Raw genomic sequence first — 25362 nt, forward strand, 5'->3', positions numbered from 1 at the left:
AAACGACCCGTCTACCACCACTCTCTGGGTGCAACTATCTAGCCAGTTTGCTGCCCATCTGACTGTGTAGGCATCAATGCCACAGTCACCAAGTTTTTTTTAAGAGAATATGGTGGGAAACCATGTCAAAGGCCTTCTGAAAGTCCAGGAAAACAACGTCCATCTCAATACCCATGTCCAAGGACTTTGTGACCTGATAATAAAAAGAAACCAGGTTAGTCAGGCAGGACCTGCCCTCACTGAACCCATGTTGGTTGCCTCTAAGCATAACCTCCGCCGCTGGGCCCTTGCAGATGTGCTCCTTGATAATTTTCTCAAAGGTCTTCCCAAGGACCGAGGTAAAATCAATGTGCTTAAATCAATCAGTGCTTAAATCAATGTGGTTACTCAGAGCTATAATAATACACAGCTAAATGATTTAAAACAGAATGATAAAATGGTAATTTCACAAAATTTGGAGGCATTCTCTTTTTTATATTTGTAACCCAGAATAAGTGTATGGAGAGCTGGAGCCCTGAATGAATAAGGAAAGAAAGGAAATTTGTTTTAGAAAGTATGCTACATGGTACAGCGCATGTTGCTGTAGCAAGAGATTGATGGAATCACAAGCAGCAAGAGAGCACAAAAAGAAACTAAGAGATGAGTATTAAAAGAGATTAGAAGGCATATATTTAGCCAAAGGTTAATTAGTATATGGAACAGATTATTAGCCACAAAAGTAGATGAACTGTGAACTGATTCAAAAAGAAGTTTGACATCTTAAAGAAATATCAAACGATAAGAAGAGCAAATGCTAGCAAGAACAGGTCTTAAATTAAGGTTAGGATAGATGGCTCCTGTCTTTCAGTCCCAAAATGTTATAGTACTACCCTCGGTTTCATACTAAATATGCAAAAGGAAAAGGTCTAGGGGGAAAGTGAACAGTACATCACTTAAATTAGCAGATAATGTTAATTTGTGAGGTGTTGCAAACACAAATGATGCTAGAGGAAAAAAATAGAAGTTTATCTATGGAATGCAAGAAAATATGGGCAGGAAAAACCAAAATGAATTTCAGTAGAGAAAAATGAAGCCGGATATTTTAAGAAAAGAAGAGTCCAATTCAAATATTTAATAATAGCAGAGTCACTTGAAAAGTGCTAATGCTGAAATTGATCTCCAGCAGGCAGCAAATTTTCTATAACCATCTGTATCAATTACACAGCTGCATAAACTTTACGGTCATCAGCTGTTCCATATGCTGTGCCCCTGGAGCTTTTGCAACCACCAGTGCAGCCCCTGAGGAAGCTATGGGATTTCTTAGTTACCTTATCAACACAGCTTTACAATGCATCTCAGCAACCAGATTTGTACAGATGGACTATACATGAGCCAAAAGTTCTCTACCTCTGAAACATCCACCTGTACAACTGGAACAAAGGAGACCATCATAGTGCTAGGATTTTATACCCTTTCATTTCTGAAAGAGGTGATATACGATCATACTCATCTGTTCATATGCAATGGACTGATGTTCTATTCAGAATGGGACAATAGCTTGGGTTGATAATACTGGTACACACATGTATAGATAAATATAGACAAGTCCCAGGCATTACAGATGCAAAGTTTGTTTGTTTCTGAGCTGGATATGAAGGGCTCCCAAGGAGCAGAAAGGAATTAGTCCCTCTGTATTTGCGGGTGGAGAGACTGTGCCTAGAATTAAATTTTAATAGAGGTACTACATAGAAAGACAATTTCAGCAGGTACAGAAAAGAAAAATCAAAATGATTAAGAAGCTGGAGGGAACATTTGCTGAAAAAATATTGTAATAACTGAGGAAAAAAGGTGCCTAGATTTCTAACAAAACCTTTTCTTTCATATGTATTTGTCTGAAGAAATATTTCTCTAATGGAGCTGTTGCTGAAGAAACAAAATCTGTTCTCCTTTGTGATGGCAAGATACACCTGAATTTGCTCCAGAGGCTTTTCGATCTGCCCGTTGTTGAAATGAAACATGGTATGTTCCTTTTATTACTGGTATCTAGGTTACACCCCAAATTTTCAATGTGTAGGATGCAAGTGAGAGGCAGTATCTACAAGCTGTGAAAAGCATTATACTATTGTAAATGTGAAATTGCTACAAGGATTTCAAAGCTTTTCTGATAAGCTCTTGTTTTCCTTGTCTAAAACATGGCAGAATGTCTCTTGAAAACACTTAAATGCTAACTGTGATTACACAGCTGTCCCAGAACTGAAGCAATCTGTTAGATGCCTCTGCAGAGGGAGGCAGAGGAAATAATCAGGACAAGCTCTTTGGGAAGAAAGATACCTACTTTTAAGCCCTTTGAGCATCTTGCTCCCCACTCCTTTACTAACATGCCACATACCCAATGATACGAAGGGGGTAGAATCATTTGTAAGATATAAAACTTTTATTCTGGAAATTCTGGGGATTCATTCAATGCAAAATAAACACAAGGACTTGATGTCGTAGTTGACCAAAGTCCTCTTTGTACCTCTCTGCAATGATTTATCTGTAAAGAGGATGAGAAGCCAAGAAAATCCTGTCCCCATGTTGGTCATTGAACTATTTAGTGCAGTGATTCTCAACCAGGGTGCTATTGCATGGTACCCTATGGCATCCTGGGATACCATGAGATCCTTTTAAGGGTGCCATAGGGTACCATCCAATATTAGCATTATTAGGTATGCAAATGCCTCCATGTGATCCATGATATAATCATAGAATCATAGAAGATTAGGATTGGAAGGGATCTCAGAAGATCATTTAGTCCATTGTTTCTCAACCCATAGGTCACAAGAATATATGAAAGAGCTGTGAACAAACATTAAAAATGGATTCTGCTTTAAAGAAGAAAAATGTGAGAAACCGTGGCTTTTCCCTTGCAGGCTGGCAGAGTTCCAGGTGGCAAGTGGTTGCTTGGGGCCTCCCATGCCCCCGCCCCCGCCCCACACACTGTGGGGGCTGGGACCTGGGGAACGAGGATAGTGGGTCAGGAGTGAAGGGCACTGGGTTGGGACTTGGCCTTTGATGTTTATAAATGGGTCCTGGCACAAAAAAAGGTTGAGAAACACTGATTTAGTCCAACCCACTGCTCAAAGCAGGACCATCCCCAGCTACATCATTCCTTCCAGGGCTTTGTCAACCTGGGCCTTAAAAACACCCAAGAATGGAGATTCCACCACCTCTCTAGGTAACCTATTCCAGCGCTTCACCGGCCTCCTAGTGAGAGAGTTTTTCCTAATACCCAACCTACACTTCCCTTGCTCTAACTTGAGACCATTGCCCCTTGTTCTGTCATCTGTCGCCACTGAGAACAGTCTAGCTCCAAGAGATTTCCCAGAGACAATGGCAACACGTAGGGGGTGCATGGGGGTGCACATGCACCCCGAGAATGCTGGTGCACCCCCGACAGGCCGCACTCCCTGCTTAGGCAATGGGCAGGGGGGGCTGGCAGGAGTGCCGGTGCCCCCCCCGTGAGCACCGGCCGGGGAGTGGGAGTGTTACAGCCACTTCCAGAAGCACCGTGGCCAGTTCCAGAAGCCAGTGAGTGAGATCAGATCAGACACAGTGCCCCCCCACACCCCAGTTGGTGAGATTGGCTGTGGGGAACCCCCCCAATCAGCAAGAATGGGCACAGGGGGGACTCCCCCCTTGTCACTGACTGATCACTGGGGCTTCAAGAGCCACTCTAATTAAAGTGCTCAGAGTATCACGTGTATCAGTGTCCCTACACTGCAAAATGGCAGCAGGGGCATTTAACTAAAGCTCATTGAACAAGCTTTAGTTAAAGTGCCCCTGCTGTGATTTTTCAGCATGGGGACACTGATACACCTGACGCTGGGGTCTGCTGGAGCGTGGTAAGTACAACACTCCAGCAGACTTGGTTAATCGAGTCTGCTGTGACACACTGCAATTACAGCGCATTGAAGCAGCCTCTGCATATGTATAGGCACCCTCTGTTACTAGATCTAGTGATTTTGGGGGGTTCCTACTAATAAAATGCATATATTAATATCTCTTTAGAAGTCTGTAGTGTGTAAAGCTCAGTGAAGTCTCTCAGGACATTTTTATGTCTCTAGAAGATCTCCCTGTTAACATTTAGCCCCTTTTTGGAGTTTGGTGAATTTTTGCTTTCAGAAGTTGGCAACACCATGGGGGGGGGTGGAAAAGCCCTCCATACCTCAAAAATAAAAATTATACTTGTACTATATCCTCAAAAACACTTTACAACCAGGTAACTAAGCCTTACTAGCCCAATGAGGTATTATCCTCATCTTAGAGAAAAGAGAGGAGGACACGCTGAGTAACTTGACAAAGGTTGTCAAGGCTGGGGTTAGTGTATGGGAGGTCCTGGCTCCAGTTCTTTGATAGGAAGGTACCTTTCTTGCAACCCAACCCTCTAAGGCTCATGTGGATGTCAAAGCTATTTTTGACTTTTAATATAATCCCCCTCCTTTTGAGGTATGAGTTCAAAACTTGTTTATTTGTGACTATCACAAATGAACAGACTGTGATAGTCTCGATTCTAATCCATTAGGTAATGGTTATTCACTTTGCAAGTTACTATATAACACACTAGGGTTGACAGCCAGGGCTGGATTATGACATGCTAGGCCCTAAGCTATGCCAGGCTTAAGAGGCCCCATAGCATTACCAAAAAGTTACCTCAAGAATCCGGATATCAAATATCTGGCATTCTCAAAAATTCAACCCTTCCCCCGCCACTTCGGACCCAGCCACTGCTCCCTCCTTGCATGTGGCTGCTACAACCTCCATTAAACAGCCTGCACTGCTGCTCTGCGTGTGGCTGCGCACACAGCCTTCCCCAGCTCCGCAACTGGGTGCGGTGCCAGTTTTTAAAAAAACGGCATTTTCAAATTTCTGGCTCATGCTTAGTGCTGAGCACACCAGATTTGTGAGGTTTTACTGTATTTTTTTTCCATATTTAAAGGCCCCTCATAATGTGTAGCTTACTTAGCTTGTGCCTAAATTTGCCCCTGCTGACAGCTTACTAATAGAGGGAGACCAGGAGAGGGAAATGTCAATGAGGAAAAAGGCATGTGAGAAAATCTACATACCAGCTGGTCTCACTGGTTCTGACTGGGCACATCAATTGCACTACATGTGCATTTAATCTGGGATCAGTTGACTTGTGAGTAAACTACTCATGAGTAAACACTCCTGCGTAGGTGTCTACACATGCAGGGACGTGGGAGAGACTTGCTGCTCCTAGCAGCCAACTGCTGCCACTTCCTGGGGCCCTGCAACGGGCCTCTGTCACCACCAGGGGGAGCTCAAGGCTCTGGCCACACCTGCCAGTGGCTGGCAGCCATTTTTAAGGGGCAAGCCACCTGCTTTTCTAGCCAGGAGCAGCATGCAGAGGCTGCAGTCAGCACATGATGGCTCTCTTGCTGCAGCCTCTGCCTCTCCACACCATGGCTGCTCCCAGAGGTGATGCATAGGGGGTGCATGCATGTGCACCCCCTGAGCATGGCAGTGCACCCCCTACAAAAGAACACACTGCCGACACTGTCAGTGGTGCCTGTGGGCAGTTGCCACTTGTCACCCTGTCAGCAACACCGCTGGCAGTATCTGCAGGAGCTCCCACTTACCACCACCACGCTCCTGCCACCACGCTCCTGCTGCCACCGTGCCCCCCCAGCCACAGGGGGCATGTGTTGTACATGGCTGCTCCAGCCGCTGCTCATGGCAGTGACACCCAGCACCCCAGGCTCCTGCAGCCTGTGGTGCTGGCCCGGCTGATCCCAGCAGGCCCCCACTGCTGAGGTCCCAGAAGAAGCGCACTCACCAGTAGGGCCCAGGGCACCGGGTGCGAGAGGTGCTAGCTAATCACCTCCGCCTGCACTCCCCCCTGTAGCCCACCTGGACAGCTACCCACAGACTTCCCACCCCAGCACCACACTCACTGCAGACAGTTATCAGGAAACATTTTAGTGCCTTCACAACAAACAGACCCACCCCTCCCTCCCCAACAACAGAGCTCATCCTTCTCCTGCAGGCCAGCTACTCTTCTGTGCTGCCACCAAGCCCACAGTGCCTAGGCTCAGGGGGCACAGGGCTCCTGGACAACTGGGACAAGGAGCTGCCCATGCCCCCACTGGGGCCTTCTCTGGGGAGGCGACCCAGGGGCAGCCTCTCCTATGGCCACTCTGCACCCCAAGCATGCCTCTGCTGCACATGTCCTGGGTGCTGTGCAAGGAGCTGTTTGTGTGGACCGAGGGGTGCCCAACCTACTACACCCTGCTGCTGCTGATTGCCATGGTGCCCCAGGCACACATAAGCTCCTGGGCACAGGACCCTGAGCTTCAGTGGTACAAGGGCAAGCCTGGGCTGCCCCACAACCTCCACCGCTGCCTGCGACTGCGCTACATATTCCTGCTTCCCACAGCCAAGGAGGACATCACCACTGTCCTTGACACATTCCTCAGCATGTGAGGCACCCATGCCCACCTAACTGCGAGGGCACAGGCTGCTCAGTAAAGCTTTGCACTGTCTCCTGCCTCCCTGCATGCTGTGGAGAAAGAACCTGGGGGCCTGGGAAGTGTAGCCAGGCCAGGCAGGGAGAGGAGGGCAGGGGCTGGAGCCAGAGGCATTTGCAAGTAGCAAATTTACTCGTGAGTAGTAATTTTTACTGTGTAGTAAGCATGTGCACATGCAGACGCACACACTTACTGTACAGTAAACTATGCTACTGTGCAGTAAAGCATCTCATGCAGATGCACCCACAGGGTAGTTAACTTGTGGGACTAGTTGCCACAAGAGGTTGTAGAGACAGATTGCATAATCAGGTTCAAGAAGGCATTAGACAAATTCATTGAGGACCAGTCCATTTAGAGTTATTAAATAGAAGTCGGAGATGTATCCTCTGACATCCTTAAACCAATGATAGCTGATGACAAGGGTATGACGCAACACTGTAGCAAGGGCAATGACAACAGCATACCAGCAGCTGGTGCCCTTGTATTGAGGGGAAGCAATATCAAATGGAAATAATAACGTAGTGCATAGGAGGCTTTCTGCACATGACCTGCACTGGTCACCAAAATGCCTGGCTTTGGTGACAGAGCATATATTACACTAAACATTCTCTGTTCATATACTCTCCCTCTAAAGCATGTACTACTTGCCACTCTTGGAGACAAGGTACTGGGCTAAGATGGACCCGATATGGCACTTCTTATGTTCTTATATTCTTAAATATTCAGCTCATAGAGAAGCCTTCTTTGGCAGGGATACGTTTGTGGGAAACCAAAGTAGCCTTAGGTCAGGGCAGGGTAAATTTCTGGATGTGGCCAGCACTACCAATTCTTGATTTTGAAAGCTCCAAGTTCACCTGTCTAGTAATAATAAAAAAGGCAGAGAGTTTAGTATTACAATGAAATGGGAGGCTTAGAGAACCTATTTTCAGCCTTTGGAGTAGCATCATTTATTAGTTAACAGCCTGGCATTCTTCATTTTGATGCACTGGGCTTTACAGAAGACAAATGTCATGTCACAGAATCACTCCCAGATGCTTCTCCTTCTGTCCAAATGTGCTATTAAACTTTTCATAAAAGGAATCAGTTTGTTAGCATCAAAAATAGTTGTTGAATCAAGAATTCCCCCTAGAACCATGCAAAATTCTCCATGTTCAGAGCAGAGCAATTTATTTATATGACCTTTTAATCAATTCTATGTTTTTCTTTGACTTCGGGTGCAGATGAGCTAAAAAGCATGTGTACTTTGTCAAAACTGTCAAGTTTCAAGCTGAGACCACATGAAACTACAAGTTTTCCATAGTTTTGATCCAGAAGCTTAAGTTAGCTTTTACTCATGGGAAAGGATACATGGAATTGATGAGACCTGTCCACAAAAGAGTGATTTTCTAGTTTGCAACAAAACATGAAACACAGGTTTGAAGGCGAAGAGCAAGGTGTCACTCAGCTCCACTCCCTTCCCTAATGCCACTTTGAGGAATTTGATTAGTTTGCACTAATGAGTTGCATTTTTTTAATAAACATATACCATTACAATAATGGACCAAATTCAGACTTGATGCAGAGCCACTAAAATCAATGGTGTTACATGAGCGACGCAGTTGGCCAGACACTGTGAACCTTAAGTCCAACAGTGTAATACCATTACTTGCACTAAATATAGCCTGTCATATGGAGCATGGCTATCAGCACATATTTGCAGGTCTCAAGTTTTATGCAGCTCATCTGTAATTATTGTACAAAGCTAAACAAGTATTCTTAGCACTACTTTCTTCATTAGCCTGTCTCTACTAACAAGACACTTTCTAGGGTCTGTGACAAAGCAAATGTCACCAATTACAATAGTGATTTTCAAATGTTTGAGTGAGTGGGAATAACAGCCCTCGTGAGGATAATAATAAACACGTTTTATCAATATGTGTTTAGTGAACAATGTAATTGTATCGGTTTGGGCACCAGAGTTTCTGCTTTCAGGCCTGCAGTTTAGAGACTCCAAAGTCTATCCAGAATTAGAAAAAAGGTATTAACAGAAAAAGCTTAAAGGTTCGTGGTTTGGAATGACAATCTTCTTATGACGTTATAGATGATACAACAACATGACATGGTGGAGCAGCTTGTAAAAGCCCTTTGTTAATAGTACTGTATAAGGAAAGGAAATCTCACTTTGCCATGTTGTAACTGAAAACTAGAGCACAGAGTTTTGAATTTTTCTACATTCTTTTTCCTAATTTTTCACACCAGTTTTTTATGTAGATAAGGAGACATCACCACAGCTATCCTAATGTACAAAATGAACATAGCTAGGCTTCCTATATATCTAATGATCCCAGCAAAGGTCTTCTGTTCAACAATTACAGAGATTTGCAGAGTACTGATGCAGTCTGTGCTCTTTCTTGTGAAATGTCAAACTGTAATAAAACAAAACACATACAGAAAATTTACTTTCTATGTGTATGTTTACACTTTTCTATGATACCATAATAGAGAATCCAATGGGAAATAGTTTTACTCATAGAAAACATAGACGGTAATTTTTTTTTTTTCATTTTAACAGTGACATGAAAAGGCAAAAAAAGAAAAAGAAAATAGGTTTTATTCCTTTCTGCTTTTATGCAATACGTGAAGCAGGCATGAATTACTTGATTTTCCCTTCTTTTTAAAGTCTGCTCTTTTTCCGTATTTGAAATTCAGAATGTGCCTACCCTATTGTTTCCTAAGAGACTCTGTGGACAGTTGAAGAACCAAAATGTTTAGGACATCACAGAAATTATCAAAATAAACCTAATTAAGTGAAACAGGAAATGATTTTTATGCAAACTAAAATATTTTAATTGCTATTCTTTTACTTATTTAGTTCAAGTACCTGTGAAACACTTTAGAGAAAATAAGACTTTGTAAAGGATTCAAGAACCAAATTCTTCAAATGGGAACTGAGAAATTTTATGTATATTTCAATGTGCATTTCTGAAAGCACTAACAAGTTATTCCACCAAATTAGGAAAAAACCAAGATATTTCTAAGGCAATGATTCTCAGCCAGGTTGCCAGGACAACCTGGAGTGCCATGATATCTTTTGTAGGGTGCTGCAGGAAGTATGAGGAGATAAGTGATGTGTGAAGAGATACAGTTTTTAGCCGTGTTGGTCTAAGAATACAAGTAGTCAGTGTGCAAGAGACGATATCTTTTATTAGAACAACTAGACAGTTGCAAAAAAAATTCTCTTTATTTGCAAGCTTTCAGGCACATGCGCCTTTCCTCAAGCATAGGAGAAGACTGCCAGGTAGAAATGACTTTCTTACAGGTTGGCCGTCAGGCTTTAAACTAAGTTTGACAGGGGACAGGGAGGCAGGAGATGGGGAGAGTCTAGAAACTACAAACTGTGAGACATGCAATAGTACATCCCAGGTAAGTACTAAGGGGCTGTAACAGAGATACCTCGCTGGAACCTTTCGGTTGGTAGCTCCGCCTTCCTGTCTTGGGCTAACCGCCTGCTTACTCTCCTGCCACGCCTTGATCTTAATTGACTGAGTGATGTAATTAGCGGAAGCCTGCCCACTTTATATGCCCGGTGTCAGGGGGCGCTATCTGCGGCTCCTTTTCCTTCCCTACACCGCAGCCCAAGACTCGCAGATGATACTTGACATGGTTTGCCCTATGCCTTGGCCCTCTTCTTTACTTCTGGGCCCCCCCCCCACTGCCTCCTCTCACTCCGGGGCTCCTCACTGCCCCCTCCCACTCCAGGGCTCCTCACTGCCTCCTAGCTCTGGGCTTCTCACTGCCACCTAGCTCCGCAGCTCCCTGCTGCCCCCTCTCGCTCCAGGGCTTCTCGCTGCCCCCTCTCGCTCCATGGCTGGGGCCAATGTGCCCCCAAACAATGCTGCACCCTCTCTGGCGCCAGGAAACCCCACACTACCGTGAAGCTCCTATGAGGCCTCCTCCACCCCAATAGCCTCACCTGGTCCTCCAGTAAAATAGTAAACACAAAACACAAAACACAAAGCCCCTCGGCTATAATGTAAACTAAACCATCCAGTCAAAAACCATGTTCTGTCCCTACCCAGAAAATACTCCAACTCAGCCGCAACCAGGGGATGCTCCTGCAGTCTATCTTCCCCTTTCTCTCAGCACTGGCCGAGCTCCCCTCTCCTTGGCCACCAGAGGGGAACTGCTCTCCTGGCTTTATGCTTGGGCTTAAGAAGGGGCCAAGCCCTGCCCCTTCCTGTCAGCTGATACCCTTGGTTCCCCTAGCAACCAGCACCTGTGCTGCCCTGGTGACTGGCAGTTGAGCCTCCCCCCTCTCACCACTAGGGGTCTCTCCTGAGCCATTTCTGCCTTTAGGTGCAGGGCACCCGAGTGCTCTGCAACAGGGGGCCTTTGGGCATCAGAATGGGGGGGCACCAAAGGCACCATTTGGAGGGCTAGGAGCATGGGTAACAGGCAGGAAGAACTCACACTTCTGCTTGCAGATAATAACTTTGATTTAGTGGGGCTAACGGAAACCTGGTGGGACTCTTCCCATGACTGGGAGGTACACATCGAGGGCTACAGGTCGTACAGAAGTAGGGAGGAAAGGGGGTGGGGTGGCTCTCTGTAAAGGTGGGGGGGCTCTCTGTAAAGGAGCATTATACATCTACCCTAATCAAAATGGGATCAGAGGAGGAGAAACTTGAGGCTTTGTGGGTTAGGATACATGGAGGTTGAGGGGAAAGGGACTTGGTGGCGGGGGTCTGCTACAGACCACTACACCAAGAGGAAAGTTAGACTTGGAGTTCTTGAAGCAGCTCTCAGAGGCTGTATGGTCTAGGGACATGGTTGTCATGGGGAACCTAAACTACCCTGACATCTGCTAGGAGGAGCAGTCAGCCAAATCCAACCATTCATGTAGTTTCTTAACCTGCATGCAGGACCTTCACCTAACGCAGGAGGTATAGGGTCCTACTAGGGGGAATACCTTACTGGACTTGGTGTTGGCTCCAGGAGTGGACCTGGTAGGGGAGCTGCAGATTTGTGGTCACTATGGGGATAGTGACTACTAATCAATCAAATTCACCATATGGCGTACGGTGGCTAAGATAACTTGTAGGGTGGAAGTGATTGACTTTAGGAAGGCTAACTTCAGAGTGCTTAGGCATCTAGTCAATGACACACTTCAAGATAGCAGTACTGGTGAGATGGGAGTCCAGGAAGGCTGGTCATTCCTAAAGGAACCAATCCTTCGAGCACAGAGGGAGACTATCCCAGTTTGAGGGAAAAGGGGTAAAGGAGCCAAAAAACTTCCTTGGCTAAACAGGGGAATTCAGGGGAGCCTAAGGGCCAAAAAGAAGGCATATAGGCAGTTGAAGCAGGGGGAAGCTACCAAGGAGAAGTATACCTACTTGGCCCACGCTTACAGGGATACAGCTAGAAAGGCCAAAGTAACTACAGCGCTGAGGCTGGCAACACAAATTGAAGACAACAAAAAGTCTTTTTTAGGTATGTCAGGAGTAAAAGGAAGGTGCAGGGCAGCATAGGACCCCTACTGAACAAGGAAGAACAATTAGTAACAGAGAGCGGGCACAAAGCTGAGCTATTCAATGAGTTTTTTGCCTCAGTGTTCCTGAACAGGGCTCAAGATAAGTCTCCTAATGGGTTCTTAGATGGGCATTAGAGGGACACCAGCCCACTAACTGTTGATGCTGACTTGTTGCAGAGTCACTTGGATGGACTGGATGTGTTCATCTCAGCAGACCTGGATGAGCTGCATCTGGGAATACTGAAGGAACTGGCTGGTGTCATAGCAGAACCACTGGCATGGTTGTTTGAGTACTTGTGGTGCTTGGGTCAGGTCCTGGAGGACTGGAAAGGGGCCAATATGGTCCCTATTTTCAAGAAGAGGAGGAAGATCCAAGTAATTATAAGCCAGTCAGTCTCACCTCCATCGTTGGAAAGGTCATTGAAAAGATTATGAAGGATCATGTTTGTGGGAGTCCAGCAGGAAAAATAATGCAGCAGGGAAACCAGCATGGATTCATAGCAGGTAGATCATGCCTGACCAATCTGGTTTTGTTTTATAACAGGGTCACAAAATGCTTAGACACAGGAGTAGAGGTGGATGTCATTTTCTTAGATTTTAGGAAGGCTTTTGATACAGTATCTCATCCCAGTCTCATAAACAAATTAAGAGGCTGCGTCTTAGATGTTTACAAGGTCTGGTGGGTGGCAAATTGGCTTAGCGGTCACACTCAGAGAGTGGTAGTAGACGGGTCGGTATTGACCTGCATGTGGGTAGAAGAGTCCCGCAGGGTTCAGTACTTGGACCTGTACTCTTCATTATCTTCATCAGTGACTTGGATGTGGGTGTGAAGTATACTCTGTCCAAGTTTGCGGACGATACTAAATTGTGGGGTGAAGTGCACACTCCAGAGGATAGGGAACAATTGTAGGAAGACCTGGACAGGTTAGAAAGACGAGCAGTATACAATAAGATGCAGTACAACAAGGACAAATGCAGAGTCCTGCACCTAGGGCACAAAAATATCCAGCACACCTACTGGCTAGGAAGTGAGCCTCTCAGCAGCACAGAAGTGGAAAGGGATCTTGGAGTCATAGTGGACTCCAAGTTGAACATGAGTCGTCAGTGTGACAAAACCATCAGCAAATGCATGACAAATAGAACCAAGGAGGTGATACTTCCCCTCTATGTGGCATTGGTCAGACCACAGTTGGAGAATTGCGTCCAGTTTTGGGTGCCGTACTTCAAGAAGTATGTTGATAGACTCGAGAGGGTCCAGAGGAGGGCCATTCCTATGGTTACGGGCTTACAGGACAAGCCCTACAAGGAAAGACTGAAGGACCTGGACCTCTTCATGCTCTGCAAGACAAGGCTAACAGGTGATCTTGTGGCTACCTACAAATTCTTTAGGGGGGTGCAGCAGGGGATCGGAGATGCTCTGTTCACCAGGTCGCCTCTTGGGGTAACAAGGAACAATGGTCACAAACTGACAGACAGCAGATTTAGGCTAGACATCAGGAAAAACTTCATGGTAAGGGTGGCCAAAATTGGGAATGGGTTTCCAAGGGAGATGGTGCTCTCCCCTATCTTGCGGGTCTTTAAGAGAAGGCTGGATGGGCATCTGGCTGGGGTCATCTGACCCTAGCACTCTTTCCTGCCTAAGCAGAGGGTTGGACTCAATGATCTGTTGAGATCCCTTTCAACCCAAGCATTTATGAAAATTCATATTTCACAAGAGAGCAGTGTAAGATCTCCTGGCTAGAAACGTTCATTCAGCATAGGCTTGGATAAAAGTTGGAGCAGTCCATTTACATCAACTGTGTCTGATGGCAAGCAGGATGTTGAATTATGCTTCTTTCTAATTATTATTGGCAACGCATAGGCGTGCACGCAGGTGCACATGCACCCCCTGAGATTGGCTGTGCACCCCCTGGAAGTGCCAGCTATGAAACCAGAAATGCTGGTGCAATCACACTTTCAGTTTTGCCACTGCCGGTTCTGAGCTCAGCGACTGGCCACTGGGAGACCCCCTCTCCCAGTTGGTGATAGGCTGCTGGGCGACACTCTCCCTCACCCCCCATTGGCAAGCTGGTGCCCCCCCAGACTCGAGAAGCACCAGTCACCCATACTAGTTATGATGTTTAATATTTCACAGGAGGATTGGTGATGGAAGTTTCTCCTGGGCAAGGAATTTCTATGGTTTGCAAATGTGCAAATTTGGTTGGAAACAAAAGGTTGGAGCAAGGGTGTCAGGTTCCAGGTCTCAAGGTGTTGTATTTTACTTCCTTCTTGTAAAATTATGACGTTTTCATTTCAAAATGGCTAATTACAATATCGTCCATATTTTGGGGATACAGGTTGGCCATGTTGGTCTAAGAATACAAGTAGTTTGTGTGCTGAAGGTAATATCTTTTATTAGACCAACTTTTCAGCCAGGAGATCTTATACCGGTCTCCTGTGAAATATGAATTTTCATTTCTACTTGGAGAAATTTTACAATCTTTGCATTCTCCTAAGCCTGAGGAAGGGCTCATGTGCCTGAAAGCTTGCAAATTAAGATAATTTTTTTTTGTAAGTGTGAAGAAATAAGCAGATAAGGGCAGGCTTAGGCTCTCCCTGGCTGGCTGCTTCCTGGCCCCTGTGCAAGGAGTTAAGCACTGTAATCAATAGATTAGTATTTTAAATGGGGTGCTGCTCAACTTCCATAAAAGCTCTTTAGGATGTCTTATGTACCACAAATCAGAGGACAACAACAGAACACATTATGTTTTCTTTTGGACATCACCTTCAAAAAATAATTTCTCTCTGTTTGGTATGTGAATTTAGAGATGCTCAGGAATATTGGATTTACAGCCCTGGAGGAGGAAAATTTTATTCAGCCCAAGGACAAGTATAACCAGGTGCTGGCAGGAACATTATATGTAGGTAGGAACTCTGTTCCTGGCCATGTAGCCTTGTATATGTAGGCTGGGCAAGCACACAGGCAACAGGTAGAGAGAAACAGACCTCTCCTGTTTTGGCCCCACTTTCCTGGGAAGCTGGGGCATCTGGGCTCTAAGCTGCCCACACTCAGAAGGTAGTTCAAACCTAAGTTTCTCAGATTTCCAAGCACACAATTCAAACTATGCTACCACAGACTAGGCATTGCCCATTTGTTTCTCTGGTATGATTTTTCAGGCTAGCCTCCAGGGCAGCTGCGAGAGGTATATGGGAGATATATAGGGCTAGGAAGAAGAGAGCAAGCCAGCATAACTCAGGGCTGGTGGGTTCTAGCCTGGGTCCTTGCTCCCAGTAGGACAGAAGCTTGTACCTGCTCTGCCTGTTTTTCCCAGCTTTGAAAGCAGCACCAGAAATGGATAATGGCTGTCCTGTAGCATGGTGCTTTGAGTCATGTGCTGGGAGATCAGTGATATCCAGATTCAAACCACCTTTGGGTAAGAGGGGCCTAAAACCCAGGTCTCCTTCAATCTTTAAGTAATGGGTTTTACTTGACTACATTTTCAGGCATCTAAAGCTACTATGTATCCACAAGAGCACACAGAAGTGTCCCCACTACATACACAGCCAGTCTGTGCATGTACATAGTTGTCTACTTGTTCAGGGCTACATGACTAGGAATAGATTTTCCACCTGCATGTAAATGCCAAAAATGCCATTCAGACAACTGAAAAGCAGACACTGAGATGACCAAGAAGGGTTCATATGTTACCCTACGGATTGAGGAGGGTGAGGATGTTTATGGTTCACCCACACCACTAAATACTGGATTTGTTATTCATCATTACTGACTAGAGTTAGACAATAAAATTTAGAAATTCCTGAACCCTTTTACAACTTCCACGGTGGTACCACTGGGGAAGCTGCATCTATGATGGACTGCCACATCTGGATTTTGGCTAGCTCAAGAAGAAAAATGGCTCTGCTGGAGTGTTGAATAATATGTTTTTAAATATGTGCACATTTTATGTAATACCTCAATGCATTTATTTTCTTCAATGCTTAATTTCTTTACAGGTTCTTCTTGGATTGTTCTCACTGCAGATAGTGAAGGTTTTGTTCCATTAACATTCAGAGCAACACAAGAGATAATCATAAGGGATGGAACTGACAGTTCAGAAGTCGGTGGAAGTGTCTCCTGTGAAAACAGCATTTCTATGCAAGCACCAAACAGTGTGACATAATTTCTGAATGAGGAATGCAAATGACATTCTCTTATGAGGCAATTAGAAAAAGATGTTCTGCAGTATCAGAAACTGCATGACTAGAAAGTTGTCTATAGTACTCTCAGTGCATTGTAATGGTAAAAAGTGTATGGCATGGTTACACAATAACTAGATACTACAGTCTTGTTTGGGGCCCTCTGGTTCCTTCTGCAGGATCATATGTAGATTATTGTTTGTTTTATCTGTCACTCTTAATGGCTCTCACTGGATCTAAACAGTAGGTATAGCTCCTATTTTAGCTGTGTTTGTGATGTAAGTTAACAGTGGGCACATGTACATGAGATGCTTTACTCAAGAGCAAATTACTGCACAATAAGTGTCACCATCTACATATGCAGATGCTTACTGTGCACTGATTTGCTCTAACCATGAGTAAATTTACTACCTGTAAATGCAACTAGCATATTTACTTGGGAATAATTACTGCACAGTATGGCACATGTAGATAGCTGACTGGGAGCAAATGTGCTCCCAGTCAGCTGGGTAGCAAGGGGCAGGAAATTGTTCCCCGCCCCCAGAAGCTGCCTGCTTTCAAGGACCGCGGGCTGGGAGATTCTTATCTTCCAGCCCTGGCTCCCCAGTCATGGGAGCTCCCTGTGGCTGCTGCAGGGGGCCCGTTCAGTTCCAGTGGGAGGTTGGAGCAGAATGCTGCCATGTGCAGCAAATCTGCACCTGCTTCTCCACAAGTCTAGACACCTGCCTGGGGTGGGCTTACTCTAGAGTAAATTAACTCTAGAGCAGAGGCGGGCAAAGTCTGGCCAGTGGGCTAGATCCAGCCAGTAATGGACTCCATTTCCCAGCAGCCCCTGCATGTGTGGCTGGGGCCAGTTTCCATGGAGAGCCCAGCAGCAGCCACACTGTGATAGCACAGGGTTTCCATGGAGACCAGACCCAGCCAGGCACCAGCCTCTTCCTGGTGTGGAGGCTGAGGGGGGCTGTGCTGTAGGCAGGAGCAGAGTAGGCTCAGCTGCCGTCACCTGTGCAAGACAGGCAGTGGCACTACTGGAAGGGGTGGCTATGGGAAATTTTGGGGTGGCTATAGCCCCCCCAAGCCTGCCTCTAGCACCATTCCTGCTGGCAGGGTGTGCAACAGAGCGGGAAGCTGCTCCATGGCCCGGCTGGGATTTTGCAGTGGTGACAGCATGGCCCAGAGCCAGGGCAGAGCAATGATCTGCAGCCTGCATGCCCAGGGCAGGGGCATGCAGGCAACAGATCACAGCTTTGCCCCAGCTCAGGACCACACTGTCACCGCTGCAAAGAGCTGGGGCAGAGCCATGATCCGCTGCCTACACATCTCTGCCCACAGCATGAGGCTGCAGATCATAGCTCTGCCCTGGCTCTGGACCATGCTGTCACTGCCACACGATCCCAACACGATCCAGAGCAGCTCCACACCCTGCCATTGCCCTGCCAGCAATGCTGGGGCCATGGAAATCCCAGCCTCATGCTATCATAGCGTGGCTGCTGCTGCGTCTCCTTGGAAACTGGCTCCAGCCACATGGGCAGGGGCTGCTGGGAAATGGAATCTGGCCACTGACCAGATCTGCCATTTTGCCCACCCTGCTCTACAGTAAACCCACCCCAGAGCATTTGCACATGGAGACACACACAGTATGAGATAATGAAAGTAGTTATGAGCCCATGTTGTGCAGTAAAAGCTGGTGTCACCGAAAGAAGTTTGAAATGAAATGAGTTTCTCTTTATTACCATAAGCAACAAACAGTCAATACTGTAATTTAATAAGATTTCAGGTGTCTTTGTATTAGTATAGACAATACTGTTGTAGAGAAAAATGAAGACCTGAAAGAGCCTTCTTTGCTGTTCCAATAGATCCAAGGGAAATATGAAGCATGTTGAGGAAACAGAGAATTTCAAGTGAAAACATTCAGCTTTTTAAAAGGCTATATTATCATTTCAGCATGAAGATTTGTAAGGAGGAAGATTAAGTGCACGTGATTTAGCCTACAGAAAATAAGATAATACAAGGATTCAAGATACTCAGAAACAGCTGGTACACTGTAGGAGAAGATGGACAGACTTTTGGGATCTCATGATAATAAAGAAGAAAGCAGATTTAACAGAAGAATGGAACATATTCTCAAACTGTTTTTCCAGGAAGTGAGGAAAAAAGGGGGAAGTGTTATGGCCAGCCAGTGGGCCTGAACTGAAAGAAAGCAAGGGAGAATGTCCTGATCAGAGAATAAAGAATGGGTTTAACATGTTAATGTAATCTTTATTCTACAAGTTTTAGGATCAGATCCAAATTGCTGTCATAAGCTACTCTTAGACATTGCAATACACCTTTGTTATGATAGTCCAGTGTGTATAGCACTTAACCAGGAAGTGGAAGACCTGGATTATAGGGTCCCGTTACTCAGATGGAATTTAAAACCATATTCCCAGCTCCCAGGAGAGTGCTGTAGCCATTAGGCTATAGAGTGAGCTGGGTGAGGCTGGCGTATTGTTCACTATTCATGCTGAAGGTAGGCCAATGGGCAGAATGGACAGCGAGCGAGATGGAGCCTGATACTCCAGCCCAGTGATAGGGTGTTTTGCTGGGGGTGCCCTGATCCAGAATAAAATTCCCAATTTTCTCCCTTCCCCCCAGTACAACTCTGCAGGAGATTACCCTTTTCACTGGGCTCCAGAGTTATGCTGCCTCTATCTTATTCTGATGTAATAATTTTTCTATATTATATAGTTCAGGTAAAGAATACACAACAGTACAGCTAGGGATGACAAGCATAAGTCACACATGGGTTCCCACACACAAGAAAAGTATGCTCAGGATGATAAAACTTTATAAGCATACCATCATGTATCCTCGATCTCTCTCTCCTGATTCTTATATAGCTATAGCATGATTTTTAAAAATCTAAAACACAATTTTAAATGGGAAAACCCCTCTTCCCACAGCTCAAAGAAACAAGGCTAAATCTCTGTCACTGTTTAGACATAGTAGGTAAGCTCTTCATCCTCACTTCACTGCCTTACTGTTTGATACAATAGCTGAACAGCATAAAGGGTCTCAAAAAATCTCAAATCCAGCATGGAAAAAATTTCTTCAGGCAAGGAAGCTGCCAAAAATAGATACAATACAATGTCCTCTGAGAACTCCTTGGGAGATGTGATGTAAGTATTTTATTATGGGTTGAATGCAGCACAGGAGCATTTAGATATGTGTGAATGATGGGTAGCATTAAAGCCTATGGGACATGCCAGTGAGACCTCCATAGCTTAAATATACTAGGTTTCCAGGGTTTTGCTGGAGGCCACTCCATCCCCAAAATAGCCCAGGACGAGAAGGGCAAAGGTAGTTTAAAACCACCCTTGGGGTCTTAGAGATACAGGTCAAAAATCTCACCAAGCACAATTTCAGCAGTTGGTTGGACTGGACCTATAAAAACCTATCTGCAGAGAGATAAGCAGCAAGCTGATTAGAAAGATGTAGCTAACATGATTATGTAATGTGGCTGAGTGCAATTGTTCTATGGTTTGCAGAGACCTTCCACACTACACAGGAAAGAGGCTCATCATTTAAAATAAATATGTAAGGATCTTATTTATTTTTAATTATTCAGTTAATGAATTATATGTACTTTACTTACAAAATTAAATTCAAAATGGTGGGTACAATACATTGTCATCAGCTGAGAAAAATGGGAGTCAAATCCTGCCTTCAGATGCCAACGAATTCAGCTGATATTACTGAAAGCAGTGGGATGGGATGGGATGGTAACAGAATTTTGGTGGGGATGGAAGGGAGGAGGTTGTCAGCTTTCTAAATAACTTGATACAGTAGTCAGTTTTGTTTAGTCTGATAAAGATGTTCACACAGTTCTCTTTATGTTTTCAATAGTACCTAACATTAAAAAATATATGTAAAAAACAATTTAAATTAAAAATTAATAAGGGGGAAAAGATTAAGGTTGAACAAGGGAAAAACTTTTGATAGTAAGATTTAATAGCTCAAGGGAAATGGTGGAAAACCCACCAGTTTGGAATATTTAATATGAGACTAAGGGTGCATCTACACGTCACCATACAGCGATGTTGCTCTGACACCATGCTTTAGTACTTCCCTCTTCGAAGTAGCTGCCAATCACGTGTAAACCCACATGATAGCTACATCACTGTAGTGCACCACATGGCAACATAGCATATCGCTACATCACCACAGGGCAACATGTAGACACACCCCAAGAGTATTTTATATGGAACAGTTCTGCACTGGGAGCAGGATTACCTAATAGGTCGTGTTCATTTGTCACCTTTTGTGAATACTACATATAAAATACTGTGAACCAGATTCCCCAGGGGTACCAGAGCTCTTCCTTTTTCTGCAGCCTCTGTTCTGGAGATTGTCAGGGACTGTATATGCTGTTTTAACTTGACTCGACATATAGCATTTCACAAGGAGCTACTGTGCTGACCAGAATTTGAAAGCACTTTGTGCAACAGTGCTCCTTCTTACCTGTTCCCTACATCAGTGGGAGGAACCAATATACATTATGGCTGCCCCACACTATCTAGGGTCCGAAGCCAGTATACAGCTGTTGTCTTAATGCAAGGGTGACAAAGATATGACCTATGGTCTGGATCCAGCCTGTGATGCCCTGTCATTTGGCACACAGGGCTCCCCATGTGTCTCAAAATTTGGTGCCGTGGGAGAAGATGACTTGAGTACCACCAGTGTCTTACAGTGTCTCAATTCACTGCACCTTGGCAGCAACACAAAGGGAAGTTATGAGAAGCTGAAAATCTCAGCCGCTAACAATATCCTGAAGAAATCAACTCTCAAGTGCATCAGTTATGTGCAAATTAAAATTATAATGATAAATTTCACTATACATTTCCCTGCCAGTATTGTACTCTTGGTTAAGGTGTTAATATATTACCTTCCTCAAAGATAAGCTGATGACTAAGGCAAGGGTAAAGAATGCCTGTGTACTGGTATAATAACCATTTTTTCCTGCAGAAATTAAAACTGGAAAATAAGCTTCCAAATGACAAAACGATGAGTTTCAGAGGATAACAGGCTGTGAAATTAAAATACTTCACTCTACTTAATGAACTTTTGGATTTATGCTGCACTTCAATAAACCAGAAGAACAGTAAGAAAGGATACTGAATCCAAATGGGAACTAATTAGTCAACGGTGATTTCACCATGAAGTAAGGTTACCATTCTGAAAACCAATGATGATGGCAGATCACCCTATGAGCCATTTACAAACTCGTGATCGAATTTAGGAATAAGTATCTTGGGTCACTGAGCTTTAAAACTGTATATTTGAAAACACTCTACCACTACACAGACAGTAATATGATATTAATATATATGCAGGTACTGCATTTGAAAATAATATATATTCAAATATCCAATTTGAAAATACGTATCTTCTTCACAGTGGAAAATTACTGCATGAAGAAAGAGTTGTTTGCAAGGAACAATATCAGCATTCAGTACAATATGACAGTATTTTAGCAGTGTCTTTTGTAGCGTTGTAAAGCTAAAGTTGAAAGTAATAAAAAGTAGGAGAAATTTAAAAATACAAGAATTAAAAGATACAAAGATGCAAAACAGAAGATTTATTTTCAGTTTAGATTAGAAAACAGATGGGGAATCAATGAAGTAGAGATGTACCGGGAGCATGTTCTAGTTCTCACAAGCTGTCCATAAGGCTTTTTGCATTAACAGTGGTAAAAGCATAGGATGGAAAGAAAGACAAAAGGTGCCAACTGAGGTCAGGGAGTAGCTAGTGAAGCACAGGAAAGAATGTTTTGTGAAGCATACATACAGGAGACCTGCAATACAAAATGCACTTTTATTTAAAGCTGAAGTTTACCTTAAAGTTTCCACAATTTTCTTGCTAACTATGGTGCAGTCTGCTTTAGAGTTCAGTTTCTCCTTGCAAGCAACACTGCCTGGGAGGTGTTCTAGAAAACATATTAAGTTCCATATGGCAGATTTTTTTTTAACACATTTGATTTTGAAAATGAAGGGTGAACCAACAACCACCCCAACTAAACTAAAATTCTATACGCCTCTGGCTCATGTTGCCTAGTTAGGTGTTAGATGAGTCTCCAAATTGCACACTGCAAAGCAGTCTGTTTTCTGTAAGCAGCAAAAGTTGTCCCTGAACTTTATGTCTTCCTGTCCTTTGCTATTATGTCAACATTTACATTAATGTCAAAAGCCAGGTGTAATCGAATTTGGAGGTATGTGTGAATATGTGTCACAGAGAGATTTCCTGCTGTGGTAATGACATTTGTAGTGTTATGCAGACTAGCCATGGAAAACCACTGGGAAAGACCTACTCAACTTGTCAGCAGACACCATGCTATCTTAACTAGCAGACAGGAATGCATGCAGCTAAGAAAGGAGTATGTCTCATCAGTTTACCAACATAATACCGCGCATGAAACTGACGGGGAGTTCCAGAAAACAGAACTGGAATTTCATGTTAGAAGCCCCAGTCATTTCCTCTGGATGAAACTATCTGCAAACAAGAAAACATTATTGGTTTGCACTTCCTTGCAAAATAGTAAGAAAATATAACATCCTAGAAAAACAGCTAACAAAGGGCCGAATTCTGTGACAATTTTCTAATCATCTACCTGGTCATTTTTGTTCCTGGCTTTACACTATGTTTTTATAAGCATGTGCACATAAACTATATGCTGTAGGGTGATGTACCAGCTGGGTATTTATGCAGCTATGTGGAAACCCCAGAAGAAAGGCAGGGAAGGGGCAGCCTCCCTCCCCTTTCCCATGTTTTAGCCCCTAATACAGAGGTAGGCCCACAGGCCATCACTGGGAGCCTGAGGAGGGAGGGCTGTGCACATCTAAACATCTAGACTCCACTTAAACTTGTGGCAAAACTCCTATTAACTTCAGTGGGGTCAAGACTACGTTCCAGGTCTATAAAATATCTAATGTTAATGTGACTCTGTATTATTGTGACCTCAATCCCCATGTTTAAAGTAACCGTTAAAATGCTTATACTAGTTCTCACTATGCAGCATCTCATGTTCCATGAATGCCCCTATGCCTACCTTCATACAAAGTACCACAAAACACCCTGCAAACAGCAAAAAGGAAAAATTATGGAAGATAATGATGTGAATGAAAAAATGTGTACTACAAGAAGCAAAGATACAAGTAATATTCCTGCAGACTTGTTACATTTAAGAAAGAATAGAAAATGCAGTGGAGACCAGGAAAAACAGATTACCGAAAGTTTTACAACAGAGAGAGGAAATGTTATTCTGCAGATCTGGAAACAAGTCAAAGAGCAACTCCCGTTTCCTACTAGGAGGATCCAGGTTTGTACAGCTCCTTGCACATCCTACTGTCAGGTTTGAAAAAGAATGTCCCTGTTCCCCTGAGCACTACCAGGAGTGACAAGAAATAAGTCACAAGCTGGCAGAGGGTAGATTCAGACTAGACATCAGGAGGTGCTACTTCACTGTCAGGGCGGCTAGGATCTGAAACCAACTTCCAAGAGAAGTGGTGCTGGCTCCTACCCTGGGGGTCTTTAAAAGGAGGCTGGATGATCACCTTGCCAGGGTCGTTTGACCCCAGTACTCTTTTCTGCCATGGCAGGGGGTCGGACTTAATGATCTGTTCAGGTCCCTTCCAACTTTACCAACTATGATATTATGATTTCTGACTTTAAGAATGAGTTAGGAAGGTTTCTATGGGTTTTTTTGGACTAAAAAGACTCAGCAAATATTTGAGAGTAATTTCGTTTTCATGCTTAGAAATTTTTTCATTTAAATCCGCATGCAATAAAATGAAATGATTAGTTTTGAATGGGGCAACCCACTGTGCAGGCTGCATGGCCTCCCCATGCTTCTCTGGTAAGAGCCCCCTGACCACACAGACCATATGGACTTCTTGTGGTGTGGCCAACCCATACTGTGCAGGGGAGGCCCTATGGTTTGCACTGTCCCACCCCAGAGGCAGCAGCAGGAAGCAGAGGTCAGAGGGAAGGGGAGCCGAAAGACACTGGCAGCAGTGATGACGAGGCAGGGGCCATGGGCTGCAAGTTAACCCCTTGCAGGCCACCAGTTGGACAGCCCTGCCCTAAAATATTTTCTGAAAGATCTGTGAAAGGGGCACTGTCATATTAACCATCTATATTCTAAATGCCATTTTAAAATGGTTTAAATGCATCAATCTTTAAACTGAAAGAATCTGCAATGCCTAATTTAACATTTGTTCTAATATTTTACTTTTTTAAATCCATTGTTAGACAATTAGCATACTTAGTACTATTGCATTTCTAGTGAATTTTACTTTCTGATGTTCAAACATTTCTAATTTACAAGAACTCTTCATGAAAATGTTAGAGCAATCTACCTAGCATCTACTATCTAAGAGTAAGAACAATAATGATATTTCACTTTTCCCTTGCTAGCAAAAAATTCACAAAGCAAAATTCTCACTGTTTAGTGTGAGATCCTTCCCACTTAACTGCAAGACCAAAAATGTTATCACTGAATAATAAAACCCCATTAAAACACCATTATTGATATTAAGTTTTAAATTTCCTCCCCAAAACCCTCTACTTGGAAACCAAGCTTCCCTACTTAGTTTTCATATGAAGGAATACTATAATAATAACTGGAAAATTCTTCTAATTTATTAGGTAATAACCTATTCTGGATCAACAAATTTAAAGGATATGATGTTAACAGGAAACATTCACAGGTTGTGATTATACTGACTTGGTAACTAATCAAATTTTTAACAAAGGTCAAAAATGTGAAAATCACAAAACTGCACTATGAACTTGGATTACGGTAAATGAATGTTAAATAACCTGTTTAGCTTTCCCTGCCCCTTTTATCCTGCCACTTTTCCTACTGTGGCATTGATGCCTACACAGTCAGATGGATTGCAGATTGGCTCAAGGGTCATACTCAGAGGGTGATGGTGGACGGGTCATATTCCACCTGGGGAGAAGTGGGTAGCCCAGTCCCCCAGGGTTTGGTCCTTGGGCCCTCGCTGTTCAATTTCTTTATCGGCGATTTGGACAACGGGGTGAAAAGCAACCTGTTTAAATTTGCTGATGATACCAAAATTTGGGGTGAGGTGAGCACGCTAGTAGGGAGGGAAAGACTGCAGCAAGACCTGG

General features: G+C 44.1%; 1 protein-coding gene across 1 annotated transcript in view; it reads left to right on the forward strand.

The window, feature by feature from the left end:
• The window catches only part of LOC109312076 (WD repeat and coiled-coil-containing protein-like), a 28110-nt gene extending 11935 nt beyond the window's left edge, over window positions 1-16175 (forward strand). Inside the window, exons 2-3 of the mRNA XM_019538125.1 lie at window positions 1878-1998; window positions 16009-16175. Of these exons, the coding sequence (XP_019393670.1) occupies window positions 1878-1998; window positions 16009-16175 (288 nt within the window). The remainder of the gene's footprint in view (window positions 1-1877; window positions 1999-16008) is intronic.
• Window positions 16176-25362: the final 9187 nt, after the last annotated feature.

The sequence above is a fragment of the Crocodylus porosus genome, unplaced genomic scaffold (assembly GCF_001723895.1).
Source record: "Crocodylus porosus isolate Cpor-Errol unplaced genomic scaffold, CroPor_comp1, whole genome shotgun sequence".
In the NCBI taxonomy this organism is placed as follows: Eukaryota; Metazoa; Chordata; order Crocodylia; family Crocodylidae; genus Crocodylus; species Crocodylus porosus.